The sequence below is a fragment of the Malus sylvestris genome, chromosome 12 (assembly GCF_916048215.2).
Source record: "Malus sylvestris chromosome 12, drMalSylv7.2, whole genome shotgun sequence".
Classification (NCBI taxonomy): domain Eukaryota; kingdom Viridiplantae; phylum Streptophyta; class Magnoliopsida; order Rosales; family Rosaceae; genus Malus; species Malus sylvestris.
Window position 1 is genome coordinate 8,276,084 of NC_062271.1, and position 20,918 is coordinate 8,297,001.

Genomic DNA, 20,918 nt, shown 5'->3' on the forward strand with positions numbered 1-20,918 from the left:
TCCTAAAGCTTGTTGGGTCGGTGCAGGTGGTGGAAATGAAGGCTACTGGGGTCTCTGCTGATTCTGAAGGCATCAAGCAGCCCTATGACCCATCTGTCCACAAGTATAGTATCCACTACTGTTTCTCCTACATTTCCCAAAATGCCTATTATTACACCTACGGCATAAAGGAGCACCTGAACCACCAAAGTCTCTGTCTCTAAAATCTAGGGCCTCCAGTAAATCTACCACATTTCCTCTGCTTATTGGAACTCAAACCTCCACTAGAAGAGCTGGAACTGCCACCACTTCTCTTAAAATTCTAGGTCTTACAAGGTCTCTGAAATGCTTGCCCTTTTCCCTTATCATCTCACCTCTGGTTCCCATTTTTTCCTTCCTCATCCTCATTTTCATTGGGCATGTTCTCTGAGTCCTCAATCCGCAGTAAAACCTCATAAAACTCCTGGTAAGTGGCACAGTGAGTCGATGTCGCTATGGAACGCCATTTCTTCTTAGTACCCAATCTAAAGCAACGAAGCATCTCAACCGGATTAACAGCAACCTCTGGATCATATCTCAACAAATCAGTAAACATCCTGTAATACTCATTAGCTGACATCTTTCCTTGCTTCAAATGAGTAAACTCTTGTTTCTTACGATCAATGTACTAAGGAGGAATGAACCTTTTCCTAAACAACTCTTTAAATACTCCCAGTCTGCAATCTCCGCTGGGTTCAACTGGTAAGACTCCTGTCTCCACTAGGATGCAGGCTGCTCTCCCAAAAACCAAGTAGTCGTCTCAACCCACCTATCAGGATGAAGGTTCCCCTGACTCTGTATCACAAGAAAGGTTTTCTCGATATGATTAAGCCATTTTTCCACTCCCACATGTCCTTCATTTCCTATGAAGTGATTCAATTTCAGGTTATACACAGTCTCAAGAGGTGTCCTCTGGGGAGGACGGAATGCAGTCTGAAGGGCAGTAACTATAGCTTCCCTTAATTGAGCAATATCAGGGAAACTAAGCTCAGCTGAGTGACAGGGCTCTTTACGAGGCGGCATAGTTCTGACATAAGACATCACAAGGATTAGAATATTAAAGAACTATACAGGACTGCTAAACCTAGCTCTGATACCAAACTGACACACCCCGACTAAGATCAAGGCATGTTGGCCGTCACGTGAGGGTGACGTAGCCATGTGCACAATGCAGAAGCAATGAAGATAAGAATTAGATGAATAATTAAAAACCGAAACTACTAGAGTGCACTACTAAACAGGAAGTGTTAAGAGTAAGATACAAAAGTAAACACTCATACTCAGAGTATATAAAGTCTAGGTGCAGTCCAATAAGACAAGTACTAATTATACAGTACCATAAGATGTCCTACAATTATTTAGATATGTTAGAACCGCCAAAGTCCTCGCACCCAGCAACTGCAAACTTACCTAAAACCTGGAGGGCTGCAAAACAGAAAACGTAAGTGGGCAAAAACAAATGTTTTACAAAACCATTTCATTTATCAACATATCTAACCCCTCGCTGTAAAACATGTATAATTTTCCCAGAATCAAGATATATGCATATACATAAATATATATGAAATTATATCAATTCAAATCATGCTTCACATAATCATATTCATATGTATGTCATGCCAAGATATAACAGAGTAAGCAATTCAGGTAAGAATAATTTCATATAAATATAACATGTTAGTCGGAACCTCTGTGGTAGTCTGTACGGCTGAATTCATAGCTCAAAGTCAATCTAGCCGGAGTCACTACAATGACCTATACGACAACATACTACACAAAAGTCGAAACCAAAGGAAAAGGTCTGTATGACAATAATGGGTGTGATATAATTATGCTCAATACTACTCTTACATAATAGTTAGGCGATAAATCGCTAGTCACCTATGAGTCGGAACCACCTAAGATGGTCTATGCGACAAGACTGTGCACCTAAATTAGATCCAATATGAGCATATGGTGTGGGAGGTGACATAATAAACAGGCATGTGCCATAACTCTGGCTAAATCACAGTCACCCTAGGTGCAGTCTTATGAGCTCAACATTATTCAATCACATATCACATCATTAACAATTCACATAACCAATCATAACTCACCTGAGCTTACCTGAGCATCCATAGCACCACATTTATATATATAACGCATCATATACCAATTCATATACGAATTATACTTATATGCATGGCATTTATGGCATACTTTCATTTAAACACATATTTCTGGGAAAATATCAAGTATATAAATATATACTAAAAACCAAAAGCCCACTCACTGGTATGTCGAAGGGTCGTAACCCCCGAGTCGCCCTTGAACATGCTCGTCCTCGGGATAAGTCTCACCTATATGCGAATATGCAAATTAACTATAAAAACGTTATTTAAAGCACATAGGCAAAACTAGCTAATAACTTCTCACACAATGCTCAATTTTGGTATTGGAATATACCACAATGACCTACACAACTTCAGGATCATTCCCAAATTTTTAAGATAATTTTTCATCCACCCACGTGCCGCCATGCGTCGGCGAGTGCACGGCAAGACGCGCGGCCACGCGCAGGAAACCCTAACGGAAACAGTAAAGGCAATTAAGGAATATTTTCCTCTAAATCCTAACAGATTCCGTTAAACTTAATTGACGACGTCAGAATTGACGGAATATTTCGTCGTCTTCAACCTCAGACTCCGGCGACCGTCGTCGTCACCGGAAAACTGGGAATTTTTCAAATCGCTATATCTCACTCATTTTTCATCCATTTCCTACGAAATTTGCACCAAAATGAAGCTTACAACTTGAAGAACATTTCCTTACCAATTTGAAGCTCCAAAAGTTATCGAATCTCGCCGGAGAAATTCCACAAAATCCGGCCAAGCTTGAAACTCACTATCCTGACGTCCAATTTCACCCAACGAACCACTCTGAGCTTCCTTAGTACCTCCTAAAGCTTCCCATGTCCTTAAAATTCCCTAAAAATCAACATTTTACGTGAGCATGAATAGTACCTCAAATCGGGGTTCGGATTTCATGAGTTTTCAAAGGAGTTCTTACCTGAAAATGGTACCATTCAACTCGTATGGTTCTCACGAAACAATGGTGTGCTTCGCACCCTCGATCTTCATACTTTCGATGGATTTTGGGTGTAGTCCGTACAAGAGAGAAGAGAGAGAAAGTAAGTCTGATAGAGAGAGAGTGTACGGGAAGGAAGAGAGATGATGTGTGTGTGGCCTAGGATTGGTCAACAACCAAAATACATAATAACCTAATCCTAATTGGTTCCACACAATTAGGATTTAAGAATATTGACCCAAAAACAACACTTAAACCACATCACACAATTAAACATCCATGGGCATTTTCGTCAATTTAGGTCAACAAGAATTATTTTCCGGGACGGACTGTGACAGCATTCACAAATTCTATAAAATAAAGAGAAATTTTATTATAACCCATATTAACCTATTTCTAAACCCAACTTAAATTTTAAATGTGAAATGTCTTTATTAACCCATTGCATAATTACCATCAAGTACATGATGAAATTATTAATAAAAATTATATTTATTAATAAACCCACATCTAATAATCAAACCCTAATCATCATGTAATTTTTCTGTTACGTTCTATTGTGATAAAAACTCAATAAATTGGCCAATACCTCTATAATTTAATTAACACTTTGTTCCCTGGATGAGTTTTGAGATTAGACCCTTAGTAATGATTTTAAACCAAGTACAGTATAATCACATGCTTTTAATTAACTGACGAGGTTAAAATTTTGTGTGGACAATTCCTTGATTAGTTAGAAATTACATGATATCGAAGTTCTTTATGTTAAACTTAATGTGGTGTTCATAAACTCATAATGATATAAGAAAATGTGGTTCTTCAATTTACATTTGTGTACTTGTTTCATCATTTTTTAATACTTCTTTCTTTGACATCACTACCGTTCGTGTTTCTTCGTCTCGCTAATCTTTCAAGTTTCTCTTGAACCGTAATTTTCTTCACTGGTAAGAATTATGCAAATTAATGTTGTACATACATCAATCTTCTGAATATGAACGTGGTCTACATATAACTCGTATAAAATCCATGCAAACTAATAAATAAAAAAGATATTAAAAAATCTTTAAGTTCATTAGTGTTGTTTCTGCAGCCTACCAAGAACGTTACAACACTTGGATAAAACTCAAACTCAATGAGGCTTTTCTATACGAACACGGTGATAGACTTCATCGAAAGCAACTGTTGGAAGGAGAGAATGTTTTGATTTTGGTTTTTTATTTTTCAAATGGATGTTAAGATAAATTTACATATTGAATTGGGTTTGTATAGTTTAGGTAGTAAATTTGGGTTTAAAGAAATATTGATAGTTTAATAAAAAATTATATGGATGTAAAGAATAAATTAAATATAAAAAGAAGTTAGATAAATTTAAATAAAATTTCCTTAAAATAAATACCGTTATTTCAATTATCATTATTTTATCCAAACTGAGTGTGTAACTCACCATAATCTGAAAGTCTTTTTCTGGCGCAGTGGGTGTGTTCTTGTTTATTCTTGTTTTGGTCGGAGAGAAAGAGGAGGACAATTTAAGAATGGCGGTCGGGAAGGAAGAGGTGGAGGAAATAGTGAAACCCCGTACGGACAAGAGGGAGTACAGGAGGATTGTCCTAGCCAACTCCCTCGAAATCCTTCTCATCAGCGATCCTGATACTGACAAGGCATATTTCTTTTGATTTTCTCTTTCTCAGTTCAATTCGCTTGATATTCACATTTCATAATCTTTGGTTTTTTTTTAATATATAATTTATTAATTTTTGTTTAAATTATGTTTTCTCAGTGTGCTGCTTCCATGGATGTCAATGTTGGTGCTTTTAGCGACCCTGATGGCCTGGAGGGTCTTGCCCATTTCCTTGGTAACTTAATTCCTTTTTAATTCTTTTGACAAGACGATATTTTAAACTATTCTAATCTAGAAGGCGGCCACAAGGCTAACCGCATTTGCTTTTTGTTTAGTATTATTTTGGTTTGTTCTTGTATATGGATACTGTATTTGCTATCAAAAAAAAAAACCTTCAGTACTGAAAAAAGGCACTCTAGTTTTATTCTGACGCCATTTGGGATAGCGGTGGATAATAAAATCATGGTACACGATAGTCTCTTTAGCATCGAATAGATTTTTGATATTTCTTATTGTCAAATGAAAATTGTAGTTGGTTGAGTAGATCACCGAAGGAGTTTATTATATATTTGCATGACTTATTGTTAATGAGTTTTCATGGCATTGGTGTTGAAAAATAAGATGTTTGTTGACATTCCTTTCTGAATTCTGCATGTGTTTTGTTGTAGAGCATATGCTGTTTTATGCTAGTGAAAAGTACCCTTTGGAGGATAGTTACTCGAAGTACATCACCGAGGTATTTTCTGCCAAAATTCATAGCTACACACGGATTTTTGAATTTCTTTCTGCAGGAGTGCTCAATCAAACAAAAATGTGGAATGGACTTTTGTGTTTCCTATTCTCCTTCACTTTCTGTTTCTGATTGTCAAAATTTGTGGAAAGTAGTGGAAGTTAAAATGACACAAAAGCAAATATCAAAGACTCGACTAAGAAACATGTCATTTTGTAAGGAGAAGCCTTGTATAACAGTTCAGAATTATTTCTAGCTTGAAGATAATTCCTAACTTGCATCTTCTTTGGGAATTCGGGAATTCTAACAGATGTTCTTATCACTTTTATGTTTTTTGATTTCACAATTGTCATTGCTTTTTGAGGTGCTATTGGTTAATATCTAGAATTGTGATTGTGTTGTGCACCGTCATTTATGGGTGGTGTTTCCCATATTGTACCATTCGTTAATGTTGTTTGATGAATCCGATTGGAGATTTTGATTGACTAGCTAGTTCTTCCCCTATTCTTTTCGTCTATCCATCCAAATTCTGTAAGGTATGTTTTGTTCCGGTCTGTTGTTCGCCAATCCATTCTCAGGGACTGTCCAATACGAGAGAGGCAAAATTTCTAGTATTATATGTTTTGGTGGTACTATGATGGAAGTAGATTATCATGAGTTCTTCATGAGTTCTTACGGCAGTCTTTGCTCCTTCATACATATCCTGTATAGCTTGGATATATGCTATTCGTACTCCTTTCTTCTCTAAAATCCTCCAAAGAATGTCTCTTGGGACCCTATCATACGCTTTTTCCAAATCTATAAAGACCATGTGTAAATCCTTTTTCCCATCTCTATATCTTTCCATCAATCTTCGTAAGAGATAGATTGCCTCCATGGTTGAGCGCCCTGGCATGAACCCGAATTGGTTGTCCGAAACCCGTGTCTCTTGCCTCAATCTATGCTCAATGACTCTCTCCCAGAGCTTCATTGTATGACTCATTAGCTTAATACCCCTATAGTTCATGCAATTTTGTACATCGCCCTTATTCTTGTAGATAGGCACCAAAGTGCTCGTTCGCCACTCATTTGGCATCTTCTTCGTTTTCAAAATCCTATTGAAAAGGTCAGTGAGCCATGTTATACTTGTCTCTCCCAAAACTTTCCACACTTCAATTGGTATATCGTCTGGGCCTACTGCTTTTCTATGCTTCATCTTCTTCAAAGCTACAACCACTTTTTCCTTCCTGATTCTACGATAAAAAGAGTAGTTTCTACACTCTTCTGAGTTACTCAACTCCCCTAAAGAAGCACTCCTTTCATGTCCTTCATTGAAAAGATTATAAAAATAACCTTTCCATCTGTCTTTAACCGCGTTCTCTGTAGCAAGAACCTTTCCATCCTCATCCTTGATGCACCTCACTTGGTTTAGGTCCCTTGTCTTCTTTTCCCTTGCTCTAGCTAGTTTATAGATATCCAACTCTCCTTCTTTGGTATCTAGTCGCTTATACATATCGTCATAAGCCGCTAACTTAGCTTCTCTCACAGCTTTCTTCGCCTCTTGCTTCGCTTTTCTATACCTTTCACCATTTTCATCGGTCCTATCCTTGTATAAGGCTTTACAACATTCCTTCTTAGCCTTCACCTTTGTTTGTACCTCCTCATTCCTCATTATCTTACAAGTGAAAAAGTTGTGAGTTTATGTGCCTAAACAGTCCTTTTATTGGACTGCCTCAAGTCACTAATACTTGAGAAGAAATGACCCTTCTCTATAAATATTGTTTCTTTTGGCTGGTTGCCAATTATGTTCAGTCTCATTTCTGTTTTGTGGGACTATGGAAAATACAGACTTTACAAGAATACCACTGTCTATTACTTGTTTGGGGTTCGGACTGTCTCCCATGTCTCTTATGGCACCTACTGTTCTTACTTGTTCAGGGAATTGGGAAACTTTGGAGGTCCGTCCAAAAGCGAAAGGATTGGATACCAGAGATGAGCTTATTAAGTTCTATGAACAATATTATTCTGCTAATGTCATGCATCTTGTCATTTATGGAAAAGGTTTGTAGCTACATTCACATATAAAAGTCCGATTCCATCTCCCTGTGGTCAAGTTAATAATTATCACTATGGGTATTTCAGAAAACCTTGATAAAATTCAAGCCACTGTAGAGGACAAGTTTAAGGATATTAGAAACATTGACCGCAACTGCCTTTGTTTTGGTGGTGAGCCTTGCACATCAGAACATTTGCAGGTACACATGCTTCTGTTAAACTTTTTATGCTGAGTTGAACTTGCTTTCAGGACATACAGAATTGCTGATAAGGCAAAAAAAGATTTTAAAAGGTCCTATATTCAGATGTATAATTCTTTCCGGGTTTCTCTTCTGTGTTTATTTCAGATTCTTGTCAAAACTGTTCCAATCAAAGAGGGTCATAAGCTGAGACTTGTGTGGCCTATAGCTCCAGAAATTCACCATTACAAGGAAGGGCCATGTAGGTATCTTAGTCATCTCATTGGCCACGAAGCAGAGGGTTCTTTGTATGCCGTCTTGAAAACTTTGGGTGAGTTTTGGATTATCTGTTACATGCTTCAGATAATGAGTTTTTGAGCAGATGGTATTTGTACATGTAGTGTGATTAGCATTACCGCAGAATTTTTTTTATTTTTTTATCTGAATTATGAAAGTTGGCATTGTACTCGAGTCTTATTTATAATGTTTGATTATCATGCAATTGATTTACGTAGATATGGAAAGATAGTTGCCAGATTTGGTAAAATAGCGTCCGAATTCCGTATCGGTACGGATGTACCGATACTTTGGCAATTTGGTGGTTAATCTAGCCATCTCTAATAATTTATAATCAGATTACAGAAAAGAAAAATGCACCCGTAAATTTTGGGAAGAAAGGAGTGAAACAACTGGAATTTTGGGAAGCACTGTGCTTCTGGTTTTCATCAGGCAGAGGAAGAAGAAGAGGGAGAGGAAGAGAGAAAATATTAAGTTTAATTGTAATTTTTAACTTTTTAATTGTGTTAGTGGAGGACCCATCTGCAGTATTGATTTTTTAGAAGAGGCATGTAAGGAATCCAGGTCCCCATAGCATTTCCCCATTCCCATATTAATTTGAGAATATTTATATTATTCTGATTAAACAGTTAAGTGAATTAATTGTCTTTGATTTGTAAACATATAATTGCTTACAAATAATCAATTCTATAAAACACAAATAATTGTTTAGAATAAATAATAATTGTAAAATGTATAATTATAAATATTTTTACTATCAAACCAATTTAGAACGAATCGAACTATATATTGTATTGTCTCTATGTACTCCTCTGGCAAATGTTACTATAGGTTACTAGCGAATTCCGTACTTGAACCAAATTGCAAACTCGAACCGTACTCCGTATCTGGTTACTAGATCTGTTATGTATTTAGATGACCAAACTAAGAACATGAATGAATTCTGATCGTGTTTTGTAGCTTTTAGAGCATTTTGAATGCCGCTAACTTTTCTTTTTCTGTTTTTATTCTGGTTGTTTGGGGTGGTCTGCTTGTCCAGCCTTTTGTGTTTTGTGTTTCTTTTTTCTTTAATATAATCATCTCATTTATCAAAAAAAAATGGTTGAATTCTCAACGTAGTGGTTAACAATGAAAATTCCTTGATGTGGTTAAATTCTATCCCACTTATAGGATGGATGAAGTTAATATGCTTGGGTTAATCTAACTTCAAATTTTTTTGTTCTAAAAATTGCAGGATGGGCAACAGGTTTGTCTGCTGGGGAATCGGATTCAACGTTGGACTTTTCTTTCTTTAGAGTAGATATGGATCTCACGGACGCAGGTCATGGTTAGTTTACTTTTTAGTGTTTCCATTTTTGGGTAATCTTATTTCTCCCATCCTCTGCTCCCCTCCCTCTAGGCTTCATTTCATTTTGGATGAGTGTCTTTCACTTATCTTTAAGACAGCTTGAAATGCTTAATAACATTTTCTTTTGTCGGGAGGCATTATTTTAACTTGTATTGTCGTTTTCTAGAATGTGATAATCCCTTTGATTATTTTGCAGAGCACATGCAAGACATAGTAGGTTTGCTTTTCAAATACATTTCCCTCTTACAGCAGTCGGGTGTTTGCAAGTGGATTTTTGATGAGGTATGCGTGTGCATTCTAGTTTATGAATTACTGGTGCATGATACCTTCCTCTGCATTTTGTGTCTAGGATCATCTGTAGTATCCTTCACAGTATGAATCACTGGTGCGTAGTGTTACCAAGAACATGGCTAATATGTCATGGTTTCATATTATTTCTTGATTCTAAGCTGTGCAATCCTTCACATTTGTTTTTCATTTTTAGAGAAAGAGAAGTCTAAGGGTGATTTTTTCGAGTTTTTGGTGTCATCTCAAGGACTCCAGGGGTTGAACTGGGTGTACATATATGATTCATCACCATGTTCTCTTGATTTCTATATTTCTAAACAGTTTAAACACCGCTGCAGTTTGATTTGAGGAATGAATTATAGAATTTTGTTAATTTCAATGTTCAGATTTGGTATGGAATTTGTCTCTCTGATTCTTTCTCAAGGACTCTGAAAGGAATTGTGATTTTTGTAGCTTTCTGCTGTTTGCAAGACGAAGTTTCATTATCAGGACAAAATGCAGCCTATTAATTATGTCGTCAGCATTTCGATAAATATGCAGGTATTAGGCTCTTGGTTTAGTCTTGCTTTGTTTAAGGATACTGAAATGGATTGTGTTTAATGTAGTACCCTCTATAATTTGTGTTCGAGTAGTTTGTAATTCATTTCTGGTCCCTGAACTTTTCTTTCAGATTGGTTGATATTTTGTTTCCATTATGCATCTTTATTCAAATGAAAACATTGTGCTTTTGATGGTGGAATTGTAGTATGTTGAAAATTTTCTAAGTTGTTTGGTTGGAAATAAGGGGGTGAAAATTTTTACGGAAAATTTGAGAAGGTGGTTTTCTTTTGGGATAGAGCAAGATTCTGGGCAGCTTTGTGTACATCGGTATCAAATGAATATAAAAATTTCCAGTTTTTCTATCTTCATGTGGATTATGGAGCTACTACTTTTAAGTTTGTTAATTCTTAATGGCCCTGTGCTATAATTGTATTGTTTGTTTGTATAAGGTAATGATTGTACCGTCTGGGGGGACTGCTTGTTTCCTGCTATTGTAGTGTTTTGTTTTACATTGTTAAAGTTCTTTGGTTTCTGAAGAAGTTCTGGACAGGAGGAACTATTCTAGTTCGGTAATTAATGTTCACTTGCTTCTTATTCACATGACATTTTTATATCCGTATCCAGAGATATCCCCCAAGAGATTGGCTAGTAAGATCATCCTTGCCGTCTAACTTCAGTCCAGACACTATCCAAATGGTGCTTAACAAGCTTTCTCCGGACAAAGTCAGGTAAGTGTATCACTAAGTTGGATTCTATAGAGTTATGTAACTATTTTCCAAGCAAATCTTCTTGTCGATTGAAATAAGTTTCCTCATAAATTTATGGAGTAATGGTCTTTTTTTTGTACAGAATTTTCTGGGAATCAAAAAAATTTGAAGGTCATACTAACATGACTGAGCCATGGTATGGAACTGCTTATTCCGTCGAGAAAATTAGTGGCTCAATGATTCAGGTTGGTTATGAATTCTTACATAAATCAATATATATATTTATTTATTGAACAAAATAGCATTAAGAAGTTGGAGTTTATTTAAGGGTGATACGGATGCGTAAGGTTTGGTACTTTTTTTTGTTAATCTCATCATTTTGGAGATTTTATGTATATTTTAAAGGGGATAAGAGAAAACCACTGTGATCCCGAAAAATTTTCATTGGTGTAAATCACTTTTTATATAATATATATTGATGAATACAGTAGCGCTAAGCAGTTTTATTTCTTTTTTTGGGTGATAAGAATGTGTTAGGTATGTTGCTTTTTTGTTAATTTCATCAGTTTAGAGAAGTAAAGAATCTTGTTAACGGAATATGAGGAAACCACTTTGATCCGTAAACCTTTTCATTTGATTGCAGGAATGGATAGTATCTTCCCCAAATGAGAATCTCCACTTACCAGCCCCTAATGTGTTCATCCCCACTGACTTGTCGCTTAAGAATAATCATGAGAAGGTGTGATGAATGGTAAATTCTCTCTCTAAGTTAGTACAACTTTAAAAGTTCTTCTGATGCGATTGACTTTTTTTTCAGGCCAATTGTCCAGTTCTGTTAAGAAAGTCGCCGTGTTCAACACTTTGGTACAAGCCCGATACAATGTTCTTTACTCCTAAGGCTTATGTTAAGATTGATTTCACTTGTCCCCACGCAAGTGAATCCCCTGAAACAGAAGTCCTAACTAATATGTTTACTCAGCTGTTGATGGATTACTTGAATGAAAATGGTAAAATTCCGTACTTAAAGCTAATTACTTTCTTCCATTGATGGTGACCTATTTTGTTTTTGGCTTACAACAAAGGTGTTATTTTCTTGAACCAGAGCTTATTTAATTTTTTTTTTTTTTTTTTTGTCAGCTTACTATGCTCAGGTTGCTGAACTGTTTTACAGAATAACCCACACAGATAGTGGGTTTCAGGTATTGTGTCCGACTATGTGAAACTTCATAGCCGGTTCTTTGGTTTGTTGTTTTGTTTCTGTAAATGATCTTTTATTTTCTTATGTAGGTGACTCTGGTTGGCTATAACCACAAATTAAGAATTTTACTGGAAACTGTAGTTGAGAAGATTGCAAGCTTTAAAGTGAAAGCTGATAGGTTCGCAGTCATCAAGGTAACCTTAAGGTTCCTTGTGCCTAAAAATGTTTTATTTTAAGTGTTTCAATACATTGTTCTAGATGAGCATTTTGATAAGCTATTAGCGGCGGAAGAGTAACTGGATTAATAATTTTTGCATATCTTAATTTCGGCAGTGCCAACAAGATTTCTGAAAAGAGACAGATCATATCTACCTATTTATTTTCTGAAATAATTTTGGAACAGTCTCTGTATTAGCTATTTTAGGATGTCCAAGATTCCCTTCCTGCTCTCTTAAACCTGTAGTAGAGCTTGTCATGATCATGGAGATTTTCTAAGTTTGCATAGAGAATCTTTGCCGTGTATATCTCATATTGATAATGTGTAGTCTTGCCCTTAAGAAATATAATGTCTTCGGCCTCTCCATCCATGTCCAATTTTTATTGGTTGGTGGGATGCTCTAGTTCTATCATGTCATAAAAACAGGAAACCACCGTGTCAGGCGCATTGGCCACACGTGCTTCGATGTTCCCCGATATAAATTATCCACATTTTTGGCTCAAACACACTACACGTGAGGGGACATGTTGAGAGTATATCTCACATGGGAATGCAAAACCTTGGTTTTTAGAATGTAGAATGTTCTATGTGTCCGGGGCCAATTGGCTTTGGGTTGCATGATCAATCAATCTTGTTTTCTCTTTTACACAAAATTTACAATCACATTGTGGCCCAAAATAATACACTTATTATGAACATTCTAACTTGTAGTTACAAACCTAGATTTCATCATCGTCGTCGTCGTCGTCATCATTATTATTGTTAATCTTCATGACCGAACATACTTAGTTTGTGATTTTTATCATTTAGTCTGTTTTCCTCAGGAGCATTTTCTTCTTGCATTTTTCTATTGCTCCGAGACTTGATAATTGTAGCTTTTTTTATTTTTGTCGTGCCTTTCCTGAACTCATTCCTTTGAATGTTTGCATTGGCTTAACCGTTTCTTACTTGTGTTATTTTCCTTTGTCTGTATCAGGAAATGCTCATAAAGGAGTACCAAAACTTGAAATTTCAACAGCCTTATGAGCAGGCTATGAACTACTGCGCATTAATTCTACAGGATCATACTTGTCCATGGACGGAAGAACTTGAAGCTCTTCCTCACCTTCAAGTTGAAGATCTTGCTAAGTTTGTCCCTTGGATGCTTTCGAGGGCCTTCGTAGAGTGTTATACAGCTGGTTACCTTTTTTGTTTCCTTCAAACAATTTAGGATATATCTTGTTATCTTGATTTTAGTTTTCATTTTTGTATTGTTATTCAACGTTAGTTATATGCTTTTGCAGGAAACCTTGAAAAGAATGAAGCTGAGTCAATGATCCAGCATATTGAAGATGTTTTCTTTAAGGGCTCAAATCATATTTCCCAAACTTTATTTCCATCCCAGCATTTGACGAATAGAGTCGTGAAGCTTGAAAAGGGCAAGAACTACTTCTACCCTGTGGAAGGACTTAATCCAAGTGACGAGAATTCTGCCCTTGTCCACTATATCCAGGTTCATAAATTTGTTTACAGAAGGAATAAACTAGATTTTGTTGGATGAAATATTTCATTTTAGATGGTCTCGTTCAAAATTCAGAAAACCTTGTAAGAGTTCCCACAGAAATGTTTTAAACCAGCAATTTTTTCTCAGTACAGAATAATTTTCAGGAAATTTGAATATTATTAGAGCTGCACAACTTCTAAAATGTGTAAATTTGTTGCAGCACAGGTTTTGTGTTTGTTTTCAACAGTGTTTCAAAAACTAGTTTTAAGATTCGGGCGGTTGATGGGGCGGGGCTATGAAGAAAACGCCTCTGCCCAGTGGGAGCGCCTAGGTGACCTGGGCATTTGAATTTTTTTTTTCGAAAACAACAAAAAAAAGTGCCCAAACCCTAAATGACGATGTTTTGGGCAGGGTTTTTACAAAATTCATGCTACTTTTATGCTTCTTAGTTTCTAATAGTTTATTATGACTTAATTGATATGAATTAGAGAAATAATAATTATAGTCAAATATTTGATTGCCTGGCATGCTTGCTTGATTGTTTTATAAGGGATTATATTTTGTACATATATGTATATGTGTGTGTGTGTTACATGTTATAATAATTATACGTACCATGAGGTATCACCTCACATCTCAAGGCTATCGCCTAGGTGAGGCTATCCATGAAACGCCTTGGCTTCGCCTTTGCCCTTTAAAACATTGGTTTTTAAACACAATTATGTTAATATGTATAGGTTCATCGGGATGACTTTATGCTGAATGTGAAACTTCAGCTGTTCGCTCTTATTGCAAAGCAGCCTGCCTTTCACCAGCTTAGATCTGTTGAGCAACTTGGTTACATCACGGCCCTCTTGCAGAGGAATGATTCTGGTATCCGTGGGGTGCAGTTTATTCTACAATCCACTGCGAAGGTATAAGCATGCTTCTATTATTGTTGCCCTGTTGCTTTGTCCGCCTATTTCATAGTATGTTATGTTGATCTTAACAGGATCCAGCACATATTGACTTGAGAGTGGAGGAATTCCTCAAGGGGTTCGAGAGTAAACTTTATGACATGCCTAGTGACGAATTCAAGGTGAGATCAACTAGACTCTATCCTTAACTCCTGTTCCTCTAGTTTTACCACATCTTTTATGCAAGCTTTAAACTGTTCTGTATGGAAAATATTTAGACTTCCTTAAAATGTCCGGCAATACCATTTTTACCTTTCATTAGTCTGTCTGCCTTTTATTATCCTCATCCATATCATCTTCACCCTTCCATGAGTCTTTCTTGCGATGATTTGTATCCCCATTTACAGATGGTAGATGACTTTTAATATCAATGTTCAATCACTTCTATATAAAATGCGAACCCAAAAGTTAAAAATGTTTAATGTAGGATGTCATATATGATTGAAAGCCTAGTCGTAAAACTTGGATGAGAATTCGGAGCATCAAAGGGATAGATTTTATGATAAATAACTGTTGGAACTGTTTTCTACGTAGAGCAACGTAAATGCATTGATCAACATGAAGCTTGAGAAGCACAAGAATTTAATGGAAGAAGCTGGATTTTATTGGAGGGAGATTTCGGATGGGACACTCAAGTTTGATAGGAAAGAGTCCGAGGTATGAATTCAATGTTTTAAGATACTTCTACAATTCGAGGTGATCGATTCATTTTACTGTTTTCAGTACAATTTAATTAGAAAAATGCATGAGATAAATGTGCCTATGATTACATAAAACTTGAAACAGATTGCAGCACTGAGGCAGCTTACACAGCAAGAATTGATAGATTTTTTCAATGAGCATATAAAAGTTGGGGCTCCTCAAAAGAGGTCGTTAAGCGTACGAGTGTACGGGAACTCACATTCATCGGAGTACGCTACAGATACAAGCTCACCGGTGCAACCTTGCTGCGTCAAAATAGACGATATATTCAGCTTCAGAAGGTCACAACCTCTTTATGGTTCATTCAAGGGAAATCATGTGAAATTGTAGACTTGAGAAGTAGATATCTGGACAAAGTTGTAGAAGAACACCAGAAAAACTAACTTATCAGTATTAGTATTTACCAGAAAAACTAACAAACATTTGTCCTTGTAACTTACCCAAAAAAAATTAAAAAGTGAAAGGGTGTTGCTATCCACACATTCCTTTTTACCTCTCGATTTCCATTCGTTGGATCGAATGAATTGAAGATCAAATGAGAGAAATTTATAAGGTGTGTGTGGAAAATAAAAACAGATGTCTGGATAGCACGACCTAAATAAAAAAATTTAAAAAAAGGCATTGTTGTTGTCAATAAAAATGTCTTATTTGTGTAATCGATGTTGACAGTGACCATTGAATTAGCAATATTTGTATTATTTCATTTATAATCTCTTTATTTCATGACTTAATTAAGAAGTTAAGATATGCAGTTTGGCATGTATTTAATATTTATATTTGGGATACAGACACTTGAGAGAAGGATGATGTATGTGTTCAAAAGGTTGAAGCAATGCGTCACTCCCAACTAAATTTCTCTGTCCTTCACACGAGCTTTTTCAAAAGAGTTGCAACCGTCCAACAAGACGCTGGTATTGATCCTTGTTGGTTGGCACAAATGACGTTTGCTCATCATCATACACTTAATTACCCGTCACACGTGTCATTTTACTTAATTTTTGATAATTTTTTTCAAAATTGAAAATGTAACATTTAATATGAAAGTTAATTAAGGTTAGGTAAAGAACATGCGGCACATGATTAGTTGTATAGTAAGCATACACTATAGTTATGGTGGTGAGCAAAAATACTCCCCACGACATATTTACATTGAGATAAAAAGAAATATCTAGTGGAAATATAGACACTTTGTTATAAATAGATAAAAGTGAGAAAGAGAGATAAAATTTGCTTGAGATAAAAGTAGAACGAGTGCAATGTATCACACTGTTTATTTTCGCAAGTGTATCACACAATGCAAGTAAAGAGAGGGAAGAGGTATATGTATTATTGCTTTCACTCTTGATCTTATGTGTTGTTTGATCATACAGTGCATACTCTCTATATAGTCATTTACGTGCAAAAGTCTACAAGGAAAATTAATGCATGTTAAAAATCATATCATCCAACAATAACAAAATTTGACAATACCATTATTTTTACTCCATACTTTTTCCCTTTTGATTCAATCATGTGGAATTCAATTCCCATAAATTTTACAACACACTTCGATTTTCAAGAAAATACTACAACGTCCCTTCAAAGTGCTGTTTTTTCAACAAAGTCACTTCCCGTGACTATCATATCATCCACATACCCACAACCATGGTACTCACCTCGTCACCCTTTCGCTTCAAAACATGTGGTCAAATTAGCGTAATGGGCAATCCATAAATCTGCTAGAGATATGAGAACCCAAATTTATATTAATATTTTCCATCGAGCAAATGTGTTCATTTTTGCTACTGGAGCAAGTCTTTGGGACTATCATCAGCAAATATATCAGATATGTAGGGATTTCAAAGATATCACAAAAAAGGATCTGATTTTCACCCATTTTTTAAGCCTCCCACATGCTCTTCTTTATTTCTAACCATCAGATTGAATAAATCAAATAAAGAAAACGAACATGATTGAACAAGAGTATGTAAGAGAAAGAAAAAAATGAGTGTTTATCATTTCCCAACAGAATTTCATTTTGTTTGTAAAAGTTTTCTTTTTTGCAATGTAAGTGCGGCTGTCTCCCTACATTTTACATTTCTCGGAGAAAATTGGTGTCGAACGCCAAAAACGCTATCTTGTAATGGAATTGTGCACTAAGCTGAGAGCTCGACATTAAAACACATGAATAAATTAACCTTGAGAGCTCGACATGATGAATGACATGATAATCTGCACAGAAAGAACTCAAGATCTTCTCCTCGCTACTGCACCTTAATCACGAGAAGTGTATGGGGAGTTTAGGGTTTATATTATTGCAGGATGAGCAAGGAACTCAATGCGGACTATACTAGAAACCCTAATAGCCTATGAATGTACTATCAAAGTCTGCGAGGCTTTCTTAGCTCACAAGAAATCCCTTAATTGCACTAAGTTAAATTTGGGAATATCACTTAACTTGGTCCACAAGGAATAGTATAATTAAGACTCTAACCTAACTTGTTTCCTAAGTTAACTGTGAAACCAATTCTGGATAGGGAATTAGGGTTTAGTCTAACAAGATTTAGTTCTCATAAGTGCTATCTTTATGCTGGTTGGATATGGATCCCTTGTAGTTGAGGAATTGTAATCCTATATTTCTGATGAATTATAATTGTGTAGTTGTGGTGTTTCTTTCGGCATGTATGACCTTTTGTTCCACAGGGATTTCCCATGTGGTTTTTTCCAATAAAAATATGCTAAAATCATGTTGGGAGACTTTGGATACGGTCCCTAATTATGAACAGTCTTTGACTGAAACCTTGTTGGTTTTCAATTTTTGATCCAAGTCCCTGAAATTAATTGATAATTTATTTCTATGTACGTTACTATATTTTTTAAATTAAAAATTAAAATTTATAGTTGTTTATAGTAATGAGATTTTGAATAAAAAACCATAATTTGTGGGATTAAAAATATTAAAATATAAATATACTATTGTGTGTGTGTGTGTGTGTAAACATGGGTACATTCATAAAAAATAACCAAAAAATTATTGTATCAAAACATGGGTACATTCTTCAAAATAGGTACATTTAGCAAAAATAAAAATGGGTACAAATAAATAAAAAAATATGGGTACAATACAAATAAAACTTTAAAAAATATGGGCACAAAAAGAAATTAATATATGGGTACAAATTAAAACTAAAAGGAAAATTGGTACAAATTAAAAAAGGGTTGCAAATTAAAAATGGGTACAAACTAAAAATAAAAATATATGATAAAAAATTTAGCCATAAATATAAATATACTAATTGTAACATTTTTAATATTAAATGAATATATTTAGAAATAAAAAATATTTTATTATTGAAATAATTAATGATATTATTAATACAAAGGACCTTGATCAAAAATTGAAAAGTAATAAGGTTTTAATCAATAGAGTAGTAAAAATAAGGATGAAAACCTAATTACTCCAATCATGTTTGACATGCAGATCTTACGTAACTTCTAGAACGTTCTTAATGAAGTTTTATTTGACCTAAAAAAATTTTACTTCTTGGTTGCTATTTACATTTCTAATATGGACGACAACGAGATTCCAAATTCAATTCCTCCCTCCTAATGTTTGTAAAATGTTGCTAATAATAAATAATCACAAGTAAATTTTCATTTGGCAAATTGGCTGAAATAATAAATGTACAAGTTTCAATTGTTATCCCTTTGTAGTATTTGATGGATATACACCCAACACTCATCGTCAGTATGTAATTTTGATCGGTTCAACAATTACAATTTATAAATTCATATTTCAGCATATTTCTTTATGTAGTTTACAAGTTTTATAACATTTCAAATTTTCATGTTGCAGTGGTAGAGCATTTTATCCTCTACACCCCTAGCATGAATTCAACCCCAAACAATCACTCCTTTTGAAAAGCAGAAAAAGGAAGAAAATCTCCAAATCATATAAATATAGAAATATGCTTTAAAAATAATAAAAAACAATCAAGCTAAGAGAAACCAGATACCGTTTTGAGAGAGATCCAGAATTCTCACTATTTTTTAGATTTATAAACCAAATTCAAGTTAATGAAACCTTTAACAGGAATTTTCACAAAACTATCAACTAATCAGAACGGTTCTTTATTAGGTTATGGTACTTGATTCGCCATAAAAGAAGAGGATTATATTATAACAATCCCTTTAGTTACTTCGTTCTCTATTTCTGTGTGAGAGAATTCTTAAGAAAATCATTTTGTTTCTACCAAGCTAAAACAATTTGTCGAATAAAAGAATTGTCTTCCAAATTTCAACAGAAACCCAACAACATGGGTTAAAGTCTAAAATTCTAAGAAAACAGATTGTATACAATTCTGGATGCTAAGATCATCATTCAAACAAAAACAATTAAAATATTTAATTGGCTATTCTCTTTCAACACCAAAGTTTAAATCCCTCCCCGTCGTTTAGATAATTTTAATGAAAAATATGTTAAGGTTTGTAAAAAAAAATCGAATTGAAAATAAAATTTGCCACAAATATTGTAATATTTCATTGGGAAAAATCAGATTAATACTTCATTATTTCCTTTCTTTCTTATCACAAAACAATGAAAAATATGTTATGATTTGTAAAAAGAAAAAAATCGAATCGAAAATTTGCCACAAATATTGTAATATTTCATTGGGAATAATCAGATTAATATTTCATTCTTTCCTTTCTTTCTTATCACAAAACAGAATACAACATAAACTCATTGGTGGTGTTGGTCTCCATATAAGCTGCCGCCGCCGCCTTGACGCCGCAACTGGTCATGATGACGTCATCGGCTGATCTGCCATTGGTGGTGGGCTTCTTCTGGGGAGGAAGATGATGGTGTTCTTGATCGGAGGTAGAGGAGCTGCAGGGAGGATGGTAATACAACCGTCCGGTTTGTGGGCAATGAGAGTGAAACCTTGCTGCTATTCTCACCCCCGTATCCAATAATTCCACCCACTTCGCCGCCATCTTTCTGGATTTTTATGTCTCTCTGCCGATTTTTTTCTTGCTCTCTTCGTAGAGAGAGAAAGAGAGAAATCTAGAGAGAGAGAGATGGGAGAGAGAGAACCCAATACAAAGAAGGGGGAGACCTTGGTCCTTTTAATAGCCTTTCCTATGGTATTTGTGTCTTTCCATTTGTACGGTTTTTATACAAAGGTCCCAAAGTTTCTATCAATTGTTGTGGTGCCCTTTTATTTTCATTAATTTCTTCTTATGTGAAATGCTTCAACGAATCAATTTACTCAATTTTTAGGGCAAGTGGTGGTGTGGATATATTAAAAGAGCTTACGAAAGAAACAAATTTAACTAAAAAAACATGGTAGATTCTATTATTTTGGTGTGGGTTAGCACGATTTCAACAACCAACTGTGGGGGTACATAATCAAATTCTACGATTTATTAAAAAAGAATAATTTTTTAGTTTATAAAGTAGTAGCGTCTTTGGACAATTAAACTTAAAACGTCAGAACTTGTGATTTGCCACTTACTTATGTGGAGTGTAAAATTTTTTACTAACTTAAAGATTTAAG

At 35.1% G+C, this 20,918-nt stretch overlaps 1 protein-coding gene across 1 annotated transcript; it reads left to right on the forward strand.

The window, feature by feature from the left end:
* The first annotated feature begins 4,858 nt into the window (after window positions 1-4,858).
* LOC126593826 (insulin-degrading enzyme-like 1, peroxisomal) lies at window positions 4,859-16,132 on the forward strand. The gene is made up of 20 exons (XM_050259957.1): window positions 4,859-4,937; window positions 5,371-5,438; window positions 7,350-7,472; window positions 7,554-7,666; window positions 7,814-7,976; window positions 9,177-9,269; window positions 9,487-9,572; window positions 10,032-10,118; window positions 10,743-10,846; window positions 10,968-11,070; window positions 11,469-11,564; window positions 11,643-11,832; window positions 11,963-12,024; window positions 12,113-12,217; window positions 13,217-13,418; window positions 13,524-13,732; window positions 14,461-14,637; window positions 14,715-14,801; window positions 15,214-15,336; window positions 15,466-16,132. Exons 3-20 carry the CDS (start codon window positions 7,448-7,450, stop codon window positions 15,709-15,711), a joined length of 2,271 nt encoding a protein of 756 aa, XP_050115914.1. The 5' UTR covers window positions 4,859-4,937; window positions 5,371-5,438; window positions 7,350-7,447; the 3' UTR covers window positions 15,712-16,132.
* The last annotated feature ends 4,786 nt before the right edge of the window (window positions 16,133-20,918 follow it).